Raw genomic sequence first — 13,363 nt, forward strand, 5'->3', positions numbered from 1 at the left:
GGTAGGGGAGTCTAAAACTAGAGGGCATATGTGTAAGGTGAGAGGGGAGAGATATAAAAGGGTCCAGAGGGGCAATGTTTTCATACAGAGGGTGGTGAGTGTCTGGAACAAGCTGCCAGAGGTAGTAGTAGAGGCGGGTACAATTTTGTCTTTTAAAAAGCATTTAGACAGTTACATGGGTAAGATGGGTATAGAGGGATATGAGCCAAATGTGGCAATTGGAACTAATTAGGGGTTTAAAAAAAAGGGCGGCATGGACAAGTTGGCTGAAGGGCCTGTTTCCATGCTGTAAACCTCTATGACTCTATAATGGGGAACTAGGTTGAAGGACTCCATTCTGTAATGGGGACTAGATTGAAGGACTCCACTCTGTGGGGACTCGGTTGAAGGACTCCATTCTATGGGGACTCCATTGCGTAATGGGAGTTTGGCTGAAGGCTTCCTTTCCATAATGAGATATGTAACAAATGCTGGCGACCTCCATACCCCAAACTCAAAGTACTCCCACCTCGGCCGAACTGTACCTCATCCCGTCAAAAAAGTCTCAACCTTCTCTCTTAAGATGCAGCCCATGTTTGTATGGTTAAAAAAAAGTAGCTCTCAACTCAGTTTCTCAAGGAGACTCACTGTGTAACTTTCTGTGATGGCACTGTCTTGGAGGGGAGGGGGTTAATGTCTGGAGTCTTGAGGTTATGGACTCTAACGTTTTGCTTTTCAATGCCGCAGAGCCCTTCAGTGCAGATGTCTGGGTGATGATGTTCGTCATGCTCCTGATTGTCTCGGCTGTTGCAGTTTTTGTCTTTGAGTACTTCAGTCCTGTGGGATACAATCGGTGTCTGGCTGATGGAAGGGGTAAAGTACTGCTTTCGTGTCGATGATCTCTCACCCATCCATTTAACCTGTATATAAAGCATAGACTTGACCCTGAACCCAACTGCAAAGTGCCAATAAACAATTGCTGCATCACTTTTATAGACCATGCCTGAGGCAATGGGTAAAACGATTGAAATCTCTTACTATCCAAATTCCGTCAAGCGAACTCTACAAATTAATTCCAATTTATAAATAATCAATCATTAGGCTCTATGTTTTATTTATTAGTGTCACAAATAGGCCTACATTAGCACTGCAATTAAGTTACTGTGAAAATCCCCCAGCATACATAATCCACCCTTTGATATGGGCGGCACGGTGGCACAGTGGTTAGCACTGCTGCCCCACAGCGCCAGAGACCTGCGTTTGATTCCTGCGTTAGGTGCTTGGCTGAGCTTAGTCTGCACATTCTCTGCGTGGCTTTCCTCCGGGTGCACCGGTTTCCTCCCACATCCAAAAGGCGTGCTGGTTGGGTGCATTGGCTATGCTAAATTCTCCCTCAGTGTGCCCGAACAGGCGCCGGAGTGTAGTGTAGTGAGTAGGGGATTTTCACAGTAATTTCATTGCAGCGTTAATGTAAGCCTACTTGTGACACTAATAAATAAACTTTAAAGTAAATTCCATCCTATAACTCACTCGAGTATGTGCTTTCTCCTATGTAGCACAACTTGAACCCCGAGATTGTACTCCAGTCTGTAACTCACTCCTGGGTTTATGTTATTCTACACATAATCCACCCAAACCAGTTACATTCCAGCCATTAATCTGGAGCATCTGTTGATTCAGTTGAGGGGTTTTTATGGTTAGTATGTTTTGGACATTATCTCTAGATTTAGAGTGAATGAAGGGTGTCATGTGACTTGCTCTTACGCCTACCTGACAGTAAGTCTCAGTGGTTTGTTTATTAAAGATTAAAGGAAGGCTTAGGTTGTTTACTGGGAAGAAGGTGCAAGGTATTTACACTGGACAACAATGGCAGCAGTCTCTGAGTTTACAAATGGATAGATGCTAAGTCTCCCAAAATCCCAGAAAGGTGTTGAAGGTATCACAGTTGTGCTGTGAACTGCCATTTACTTCTAAAATGAAAGGGCAATGGGATCAAGTATAGCTAATCAGCGTTTTTACCTGGATACAAGGTTAATGTGTTCCATGCAGAAGAGGGCAGAGGAAGCTGTTTTTGACATCGGGTTACAGGTTTCCCTACAAATCAAATGAAAATGACAGACAAACAACAGTTCTGTGTGGTCAGCAGAAAGAAAAGACTGTTTGACCAGCCAAATGCAGGAGGGAGATGGTCTCTAGTTAAAGAGACATATCCTGCGAGGTTAGTCCAGGCATGGCGGGGGGAAGAAGGAACATTAGAATGGGCTTTACTGATGGTGGTGAGTTAGGAAACTCTACAAAAACTGAGGAAAGTGCTTGGAGACGGTCACTCAAAGTTACTACTCAATGGAATATGGATACAGGAACCCACTGGAAGCAGCAAGCAACCTATAGGCTGCTATTGTAAGGACTGTAATTCTGTGGAGAGTGTGATGTGTGATAGGCCAAAACGTTGTCTGATTTGGGCCAAAACATTGTGTGATTTCAAGAAGAAATTAGATATAGCTCTTGGGGCTAAAGGGATCAGGGATATGGGAGGAAGGGGGGATCAGGATATTGAATTTGATGATCAGCCATGATCAGAATGAATGGCGGAGCAGGCTTGAAGGGCCGAATGGCCTCCTCCTGCTTCTCGTATCTATGTTTCTATGTAAGTATAAAAGGGGAACATTCCTTTCTGTGGTTTAAAGTATAAGACACCTATAAAAAGGAAATGAGATTTGGTCTATAGTATTATGTTTTAATTTGTTGCAGTGAAAGTCTTAAAATATAAAATTTGGCATCCCCTTCAGTTGCTAACTGGAAGTTCAAACTGTTTTGAGGTCTCTACAGGCTCATGACTCTGTGATTACGTTCCAGCCTGTGACACACTTCTGGGTATCTGTTATTCTATACATAATTCACCCATGATTACATTCCAGCCTCCAGCTCAATCCTGGATATTCGCTCTTCTTTATATAATCAACCCGAACCCCTCGATAATATTTCAGGCTGTAACTGATCTGTGTATGCCTCCTTGAATAATCCCTACGAGGAACTCACTCCTGGCTATCTGTTACTCCACTTAGAACCACCCTGGGCCTCCTTAGTTACCTGGAACTCGCGCCCAAGCACCTGTCCCCTTGCTGAACCAAGAGTCACTGAGGTACTTGGAACACTTAGCTGGTCAGCCAATAGTCAAAATCTGGTGCCTGGCTCGCTAGCTGGTTTCAAGCTTAGATGAGCTCCCTCATGCTCTTGGTCTCTGCTATTGTAAATATTGGGTGAGGGTCTGATCAAGCTTGGATTGAATTGTGCACCATGCTACTGGGCAAGGAGCCAAATGGCTTCTGGCATTCATGGCACAGTGGTTAGTACTGCTGCCTCACGGGACCTGGGTTCGATTCCTGGCTGGGGTCACTGCCTGTGTGGAGTTTGAACATTCTCCCGGTGTCTGCGTGGGTTTCCTATGGGTGCTCTGGTTTCCTCCCACGGTCCGAAAAACATGCTAGTTAGGTGCATTGGCCATGCTAAATTCTCCCTCAGTGTACAGGTGCTGGAGTGCGACGACGAGGGGATTTTCACAATAACTTCATTGTAGTGTTAATGTAAGCCTACTTGTGACACTAATTTCTTAAAGCCAGTACCCTTGCGAGACCCGTTGGTTGGGCGGGATGAGGCTTGGGCCGATGAGAAACTCTTGCTGCAGCCCTCAAGCCCTTGAACTTTCCCCTGTGTCTTGTGCCGCAGAACCGGGAGGGCCTTCTTTCACCATCGGGAAAGCCATCTGGCTGCTCTGGGGCCTTGTGTTTAACAACTCTGTGCCGGTCCAGAACCCGAAGGGAACAACGAGCAAGATTATGGTGTCGGTGTGGGCCTTCTTCGCTGTGATCTTCCTGGCCAGTTACACAGCCAACCTTGCTGCGTTCATGATCCAAGAGGAATACGTGGACCAAGTATCAGGCTTGAGTGATAAGAAGGTAAGATTCTAGCCACCTCCAACCATGATCAAAATGAATGGCGGAGCAGGCTTGAAGGGCTAAATGGCCTACTCCTGCTTCTAGTTTCTATGATCTAAAATGACTGAGTGAACATTCCAAATAACATTGCTGATTCTACAACAGAAAACCCATTTTCCTTCAGGATTTTATCTGATAAATTATTATTTGTGTAAAATAATTATTGTCAAGTGGCATTCATTGTTTTTTTAAATTGCGTTTTTGGTACATTGCCTTGGTTCAGTTGAAACACTTTCTGTGCAATTAGTTTCACCACTGGGACGTGGTGGTGTAGCGGTCTTGTCACTGGACTAGCAATCCAAAAGCCCTGCCTAATACTTTGGGTTCAAAACCTGCGATGGTGGTTGGTGGAATTTAAAATCAGTTTTAAAATTAAATTAGTTTCTGTAATGGTGGCCATTACTGATTTTTCTGAAAAATCCATCTGGTTCACTAATGTCCCTTTAGGGAAGAAAATCTGCTGTCCTTACCCGGTCTGGCCTACATGTGACTCCAGAGCCACTGCAATGTGGTTCACTCTTAAATGCCCTGGCAAGCCTGCACTGACCCTCTGAAAAAGCACTCTACCCAAGCCCTACCTCTGTCCCAGCCCCATAATCCTGTGCATTGTTCATTGCCAATCCACCTCATCTGCACATCTTTGGACACTAAGGGACAATTTACCATGGGCCAATCCACCTAACCTGCACATCTTCGGACTGTGGGAGGAAACCGGAGCACCCAGAGGAAACCCAGGCAGACATGGGGAGAACATGCAAACTCTACACAGATCAGAACTGAACCCTGGTCCCTGGTGTGGTGAGGCAGCAGTGCTAACTACTGTGCCACCCATATCCCATGAAAGAATAAAGAAAGTGTGATAAGGAGCATGAACAGGAATTAGGAGAGATTGGGGAAATGTTGCCTCTGTGAATGAATCACAGGGCTGAATTTTCTGGCCCCTTCCCGCTACTGCCAGCGGCTGGCCCTGCTGCTGGTGACCTTCTGCAGCCGGTAAATAACACAAAACATGGCTGACATTGACAGGACTGGAAGATCCTGTTGTTGGCCAATGGATTGAGGTGGGAGGTTGGGGTGGGGGGGGGGGGGGGGGGGGGGTGGGGGTGGGGGGGGGGGGGGGGTGGGGGGGGGGGGGGTGGGGGGGGGGGTGGGAGGGGGGGTTCTGGTGGAAAATCTCTCCCATCGAGTTAATAGAGGAGAGACACCATTGGAATAGTTGTAACAGAATTCGCAGGGTTGGAAAACCCATGGGATCAGGTGCAACACAGGGTGGCACGGTGGCACAGTGGTTAGCACTGCTGCCTCACAGCGCCAGGGACCTGGGTTCGATTCCCGGCTTGGGTCACTGTCTGTGTGGGGTTTGCACATTCTTCTGCGTGGATTTCCTCCGGGTGCTCCAGTTTCCTCCCACAGTCCAAAGATGTGCAGGTTAGGTTGATTGGCTATGCTAAATTGACCCTAGTGTCAAGGAGATTAGCAGGGTAAATATGAGGGGTTATGGGAACAGGGGCTGGGTGGGATTGTGATCGGTGCAGACTTGATGAGCCGAATGGCCTCCTTCTGCACTGTAGGGATTCTATGGACAACACCAGCTTTGCAATCGGCTCAATGTGATTCTCTGTTAACTTTTGACAGATGGGTTAAGTTCAGATTTCTTCCCATGTGTTTATTCTATTCTTTCGGCTGACCTTCTGACTTACTGACAAAGCCAACATTCTATGCACATCCCTTGTTCCCCTGAGAAGTTCAAGTGGGCCTTCTTCGTGAACTGTCACAGTTTTGTTATTCTGAACTACTGGTTTCTAGTTAAGACACTTGTCAATTTTAAAATTCCCATCCTTGTTTTCAAATCACCTCTTTATCTCTCTCATCTCCTCCCGGGATCAACCTAGTGAACCTTCTCCGGATTGCCTCCAATGCCAGTATAACTTTCCTTAGATAAGGGGACCAAAACCATTCACAGTATTCCAGCTGTATAGGATATATCTTTTATATATAGTATATTTGTTAAGAGGCTTGTTCAACCCCAACCCTTTGACCATAGTTTTGGCCCTAAGAATTTTGGTGTGGAATTTTGTTGAATAATGCTCTTGTGAAGTGCCTCAGAACATCTTGTGTTAAAGATGCTATTGAGATGAAAAGTTAGATTGGACTTGAACGGTTAACTCTGTTTGTCTCTCCACAGATGCTGCCAGACCTGTTGAGTTTTTCCAGCACTTTGTCTTTTTATTTCATATCATTGTTGCTGTTCGCATTTAGTGGCTTTTCACCTGGCAGGAAGCACTTAAGAGTCAACCATGCCAGCGTGGGACTGGAGTCACATATAGAGCAGTCACAGATAGAAGCTCAAAAGCATGAAAAAACCAATGGGGTTTGTGTGACAATCTATCAGCTTCATGATGGCGATGCTTTTATAGACACCAGTTCCTTCTGTAAACTGTTCGAGTGGATTAATTGTCCACACCTCTGGGTTACTAATTAAATTGCATGACCATAAAATTGCAATGGCCCAGTGGTATTATAGCTAGAATATTAATTCAGAAACTCAGCTAATATTCTGGGGACCCGGGTTCGAATCCCGCCACAGCAGATGATGGAATTTGAATTCAATAAAAAAAAATATTTGGAATTAAGAATCTACTGATGACCATGAAACCATTGTCGATTGTCGGAAAAACCCATCTGGTTCACGAATGTCCTTTAGGGAAGGAAATCTGCTGTCCTTACCCGGTCTGGCCTACATGTGACTCCAGAGACACAGCAATGTGGTTGACGCTCAACTGGCCTCGGGCAACTAGGGATGGGCAATAAATGCTGGCCCAGCCAGCGATGCCCATGTCCCACGAATGAATAAAGAAAAAAAGATGTAGCCTGTGTGTGTGCACGAGCTACGGTGCGTTTTTGTGGATATACCTCAATCCCGGCCAGCGTCAGTGTGCCCTTTTCTCTCCGCAGTTTCAAAGGCCGAACGATTTCTCCCCTCCTTTCCGGTTTGGCACCGTCCCCAATGGAAGCACGGAGAGAAACATCCGGAACAATTACTTTGAAATGCACAGCTACATGACGAAGTACAACCAGAAGTCGGTGTTCGATGCATTAATAAGCCTGAAGGCAGGGTAAGAATTCCATGTAATTGAATTCCTGATGGGACTTTTGATCGGGTCCGAGTAGCTCATATATTTTCTAGGTTTTCTTTCATAGAATCATAGAATCCCTATAGTAGAGAAGGAGGGCATTCAGCCCACCAAGTCTGCACTGACCACAATCCCACCCAGGCCCTATCCCCAGAACCCCATGCACTTACCCTCACACTAAGGGGCAATTTGGCATGGCCAATCCACCTAACCTGCACATATTTGGACTGTGGGAGGAAACCCACGCAGACACGGGGAGAACGTGCAAAGTCCACACAGACAGTGGCCCAAGCCAGGAATCGAACCGGGTCCCTGGCGCTGTGAGGCAGCAGTGCTAACCATTGTGCCACCGTGCCGTCCCATTTCAGGAAGAGCTTCATTATCACAATACTGTTGATTCCTTTGTGCGTCATTCTTACCCCACAGATAAATCCTAAGCTTGTTGGCTAAATATAAGAGGTTTTCCCAACTAACCCGATTTTAAATTTCTGTTTAGAACAGACAAATAGAACAGTACAGCATTGGAACAGGCCTTTCGGCCCATGATGTTGTGCTGAACATGACGCCAAATTAAACTAATCCCTTCTGCCTGCCCTTGGTCCATATCCCTCTATTCCTCACCTTTTCATGTACTTATCTAAAAGCCCCTTAAATGTCCCCATCGTATCTGCCTCCACCACCACCCCTGGCAGCGCGTTCCAGACACCCAACCACACTGTAAAAAACTTGCCCCTCATATCTCCTTTGAACTTTCCCCCTCTCACCTTAAGTGCGTGGCCCCTAATATTCGACATTTCAATTCTAGGAAAAAGATTCTGACTGTCAACCCTATCTGCACCTCTCATAATTTTATAGACTTCTATCAGGTCTCCCTTCAGCCTCCGCCACTCCAGAGAAAACAACCCGAGTTTGTCCAGCCTCTCCTTATAGCTCATGCCCTCTAATCCAGGTAGCTTCCTGGTAAACCTCTTCTGCACCCTCTCCAAAGCCTATAATGCGGTGACCAGAATTGAACGTAAGTACTGCCTAACCAAAGTTCTATAAAGCTGCAACCTGACATCCTGACTCTTGTACTCAATGCCCTGATTTGTGTCTGAGCTCCTGGCCCCCCAAGTCAGCAGGTCATGGGTTCAAACCCTACTCCAGAGATTTGAGTCCAAAGCCCTCAATAGTTCAGCTCTACTTATAAGTTTATGCCCCCTTTGCCCCAACAAGGAGAAAGTTTCTCCCTATCGAGCTCCTTTATCATTTGAAACATCTTGATTTGTTTTTCCCTTAGAACGACCGAAAATAGGAGCAGGAATAGGCCATTCAGCCCTTTGGGCCTAGTCCGTCATTCATTATGATCATGGCACATCCCCTAATCTCACCACCATACTCCCGCATACCTCTTCCAAACTCAAGGGAAGAGTTCATAGAAATCATAGAAACTCTACAGTACAGAAAGAGGCCATTCGGCCCATCGAGTCTGCACCGACCACAATCCCACCCAGGCCCTACCCCCATATCCCTACATATTTTACCCGCTAATCCCTCTAATCTACGCATCCCAGGACACTAAGGGGCAATTTTAGCATGGCCAATCAACCTAACCCGCACATCTTTGGACTGTGGGAGGAAACCAGAGCACCCGGAGGAAACCCACGCAGGCACGAGGAGAATGTGCAAATTCCACACAGACAGTGACCCAAGCCGGGAATCGAACCCAGGTCCCTGGAGCTGTGAAGCAGCAGTGCTAACCACTGTGCTACCGTGCCGCCCGTAGATTACATGCCGTAGATTACATGTTGGTACATGTATTTTTTAAATTCAATCGTGGGGATATGGGCGTTGCTGGCTGGCCAGTATTTATTGCCTACCCCTAGTTGCCCTTGAGAAGGTGGGGGTGAGCTGCCTTCTTGAATCGCTGCAGTCCAGGTGCTGTGGGTTGACCCACAAAGCTATTGGAGAGGGAATTTCAGGATTTTGGTCCAGCAACTGTGAAGGAACAGTAGATATATTTCCAAGTCAGGGTGACGAGTGGCTTGGAGGGGAACTTGAAGCTGGTGGTGTTCCCATCCGTGTATGCAACTGGGCATCATGATATAACCCTCTAAGCCCGGGTAGTCCTGAAAATTAAAGTAACTGAGGCCTGTGAAATTCTAACAGGGTTAGACAGGGTAGATTCAGAAAAAATGTTCCCGATGGTGGGGGAGTCCAGAACTAGGGGTCATAGTTTGAGGATGAGGGATAAATGTTTTAGAACTGAGGTGAGGAGAAATTTCTTCACCCAGAGGGTGGTGAATGTGTGGAATTCACTACCACAGAAAGTTGTTGAGGCCAAAACGTTGTGTGATTTCAAGAAGGAATTAGATATAACTCTTGGGGCTAAAGGGATCAAGGGATATGGGGGGAAGGGGGGATCAGGATATTGAATTTGATGATCAGCCATGATCAAAATGAATGGTGGAGCAGGCTCGAAGGGTCAAATGGCCTACTCCTACTTCTAGTTCCTATGTGTTGAGCTGAGTAACATGGTTACACGCCCCCCAGGTATGGATTTGAAGTTGAGTTGTAAAGAACCATATGTACCTTCTACAAATTATGTTTCTTTTTATTCATTGGACATCACTGGCAAGGCCAGTATTTAATCAGCCTTGAGACAGTGGTGGTAACTAAGTGGTTTACTAGCCCATTTCAAAGAGTATGTAGCACAGACCAGGGAAGGCGAGCAGGTTTCTGTCCTATATGGCATGATTGAACCCGTTGTGTTTTTACGAGAGCTTTATGGCCTAAGCTGATGATTATTAGCTTTTAATTACAGATTTATTTGACTGAACTTTGTCAGGAAACCTCGGTAGTTTTAAAAGTTAAAAATTAAAGTTTATTTATTAGTCACAAGTAAGGATTACATTAACACTGCAATGAAATTCCACTCGTCGCCACAGCCTGGCGCCTGTTCGGGTCAATGCACCTAACCAGCACATCTTTCAGACTAAGTAATCTATATTTGCATTTGTGGGCATGGGAAATAAGGTATCACTTTTAGCAAGTTTAATTTTGTGTTTCTGTATTTGAACAGCTTCAGTTTGTGTCTGTATGGTAATGAGAGTTTGCGACATAAAAGCAAAAAGGGCTTAAAGGAAAACTAGGCTGTTGCTTAGCAACCAGGGACCACCCTAGGACAGAAGGAACTTTTGAGTTATTTTTTTCAGGCGGACCCAGGAGAAGGAGGGCAGGACAGGGGAGCTACAGAGAGCAGACTTCCCAAAAGAACAAAAGAAAGTCAGAACCTAGTGAGTTGGGACAAAAAGAATGTCTCGAGAGGACAGTTAAATTAAAGGAACAAAGAACAAGGATTTGTACAAGGTCCTGTTCAGGAGAATTTAAGTCAAAAGCAGAGAAAGTGCTCTGAGTTAAAGGGAGAGCTGCAAGAACCGGAGTTAAACTCGGCTAGATGAGAAACCAGACATTTGAGGTAAATCAAAATTTTGATGGCACTTAATACAGCCTGCGAAGCTGTGGTGTTCTGCAACTCGTTATTTTCTATAACTTATGAAATATTTGGCGTGTATTAAATGTATTTAATCTTATTCATGGGGTCACAGTTAGTGAACGAGCCCAATTTCAATCTTGTGGCCGCGATGAAGGAGGGTCACTCATGCGGCCCACTCACTAGGAAGGTTGCCCGCCACTGGCCTAAGCTGATGGTTTTCAAACTTTTCCTTAAAACAACCTCCCCTGCTGCACCCTCCTCCCCTTCCCCCACCACCTCCCCACCTCCTCCACCCCCTACCTCCACCTACTACCACACCACCACCCCACCCCCCCCCCCCCCCCCCCACCCCCTGTACATGCACAGGGGTCACTTCCAGCTCTTGGCAAGAACCAGGAGACTCCAACTATCTGGAAGAAAAATAGAAAACTGTGGATGCTGGAAATCTGAAATAACAACAGAAGATGCTGGATAAACTCAGCAAGTCTGGCCGCATCTGCAGAGAGAGGGCGGCACGGTAGCACAGTGGTTGGCACTGCTGCTTCACAGCTCCAGGGACCTGGGTTCGATTCCCGGCTTGGGTCACTGTCTGTGTGGAGTTTGCACATTCTCCTCGTGTCTGCGTGGGTTTCCTCCGGGTGCTCCGGTTTCCTCCCACAGTCCAAAGATGTGTGGGTTAGGTTGATTGGCCATGTTAAATTGCCCCTTAGTGTCCTGAAATGCGTAGGTTAGAGGAATTAGTGGGTAAAATATGTAGGGATATGGGAGTAGGGTCTGGGTGGGATTGTGGTCGGAGCAGACTCGATGGGCCGAATGGCCTCTTTCTGTACTGTAGGGTTTCTATGATTTCTATGATTGAGAGAAACAGAGTTAATGTTTCAAGTCCAAAACTGCCCTTCTTTGGAACTCAGTTCTGAGTGGCACTGGACCTGAAGCATGAGCCCCGTTTCTCTCTCCATGGCTGCTATCAAAACTGCTGAGTTTTTCCAACATTTTCTTTTTTTATTTCTGATTATCTGAACCTCCTCAAAGACATTGCCAAAAAAAACCCATGGTATGGTTGAGGTAAACATGCTCCATTCATCTATGACAACAAGGGCGGCACAGTGGCACAGTGGTTAGTACTGCTGCCTCACAGCGCCGGGGATGCTGGTTCAATTCAAGCTGAGGTGACTGTCTGTGTGGAGTTTGCACATTTTCCCCATGTCTGCGAGGGTTTCCTCCCACGGTCCAAAGATGTGCGGGTTAAGTTGATTGGCCATGCTAAATTACACCTTAGTGTCAAGGGGGTTAGCAGGGTAAATATGTGGGGTTACGGGAAAAGGGGCTGAGTGGGATTGTAGTCGGTGCAGACTCGATGGGCCGAATGGCCTCCTTCTGCACTGTCGGAATTCTATTCTCTGATTCTATAAAATAACGTGTTCATAAGTCACTTTAGGACTGTGAGCAGTGAAGGCTGAGAAGGGACCTGGTAAGGGTGGATAAGATTATGAGGGGCATTGATGAATAGGACATAGGGTGAATAGGAAGGCATTTTTTCCATTAGTGGAGGGGTCAATGACCAGGGGGCAGAGATTTAAGGTGAGAGGTAGAAGGCTAAGAGGGGAGTTGAGGAGAAATATTTTCACCCAGAGAGTCCTGGGAGTCTGGAACTCAATGGCTGAAAGGGTGGTGGAGGCAGGAACTCTCATAACTTTTAAGAAGTGTTTAGATATTCACTTGCACTGCCGTAACCTCCAGAGCTATGGGCCAAGTGCTAGAAAGTGGATTGTTGTCTGGCGTGGACATGATGAGCCAAATGGCCTCTTTCTGTGCTGTAAATGGATGGAATGAGGAAGTCCCTAAGGATATCCTTGTACACCCCATTTTGAATATCTCTGAACTAGGTTGCATTTTTGGAGTTGCGGTCCTTCAGATTGGAGTCCATGGTTCAGACAGTGAGCAGTAGCGCAGCTCTCCTAATGCCTTGGCCAACATTCATCCCTTCAGAAACACCAATAGAAGAACAAAAACTGATTGTTCACCTTTACATACTGAGTGCCACCGAAGTACTTCATTCCTCAAAAGCTTTAGAGTCTCTCTGAGGAGAGATCTCACGAATATATCATGATCTCTTTCTCCCTGTTGTTCGGGTGGTTCTGGTCAATAGCGGCTTGAACTCTGACCCCTGTCTTTCACCCTGGCAGGAAGCTGGATGCTTTCATTTATGATGCAGCTGTGCTGAATTACATGGCTGGGAGAGACGAAGGCTGCAAGCTTGTGACGATTGGCAGCGGCAAGGTATTCGCAACCACTGGCTATGGAATCGCCATCCAGAAGAGCAGTGGCTGGAAACGGCCCGTGGACCTGGCCATCCTGCAGTTATTCGGTGATGGTAAGGGAGAATTTAATCCTTTGTCATCCTTTCATCGGTGTAACAACCAGATTGTGGTGAGCAGAGTAGGATTTAGCAAGGTGGAAATGCCGGTGTGGAGATTGGGAGGCAGGAAACAGCGTGGGATCGAGAGCCATTAACAATGCAAGCTGGAATTAATTCAGTATTCAAATCCTCATGGCAGTAGCTGTATGATATCAGTAATTAAGCATTATCACAGTTCAATATCAGTCATGGATTTGTCAACGATGGAAGTTAACGGTGTGATATCAATGATTAATGTATGAACAATGTTGGGGGAAAGGAAATTATGATGCGATTAGGCGAGATTTAGGTGGCATAGGTTGGGGAAGGAAACTGCAGGGGATGGGCACAATTGTAATGTGGACCTTGTTCAAGGAACAGC

At 46.2% G+C, this 13,363-nt stretch overlaps 1 protein-coding gene across 1 annotated transcript in view; it reads left to right on the forward strand.

The window, feature by feature from the left end:
• Window positions 1–13,363, forward strand: part of LOC144509514 (glutamate receptor ionotropic, NMDA 2B-like) — a 359,314-nt gene that overhangs the window by 284,112 nt on the left and 61,839 nt on the right. Inside the window, exons 8-11 of the mRNA XM_078238420.1 lie at window positions 727–852; window positions 3,706–3,935; window positions 6,930–7,090; window positions 12,770–12,957. Coding sequence (XP_078094546.1) covers window positions 727–852; window positions 3,706–3,935; window positions 6,930–7,090; window positions 12,770–12,957 — 705 coding nt within the window. The remainder of the gene's footprint in view (window positions 1–726; window positions 853–3,705; window positions 3,936–6,929; window positions 7,091–12,769; window positions 12,958–13,363) is intronic.

Source organism: Mustelus asterias, chromosome 21 (assembly GCF_964213995.1).
Source record: "Mustelus asterias chromosome 21, sMusAst1.hap1.1, whole genome shotgun sequence".
In the NCBI taxonomy this organism is placed as follows: Eukaryota; Metazoa; Chordata; class Chondrichthyes; order Carcharhiniformes; family Triakidae; genus Mustelus; species Mustelus asterias.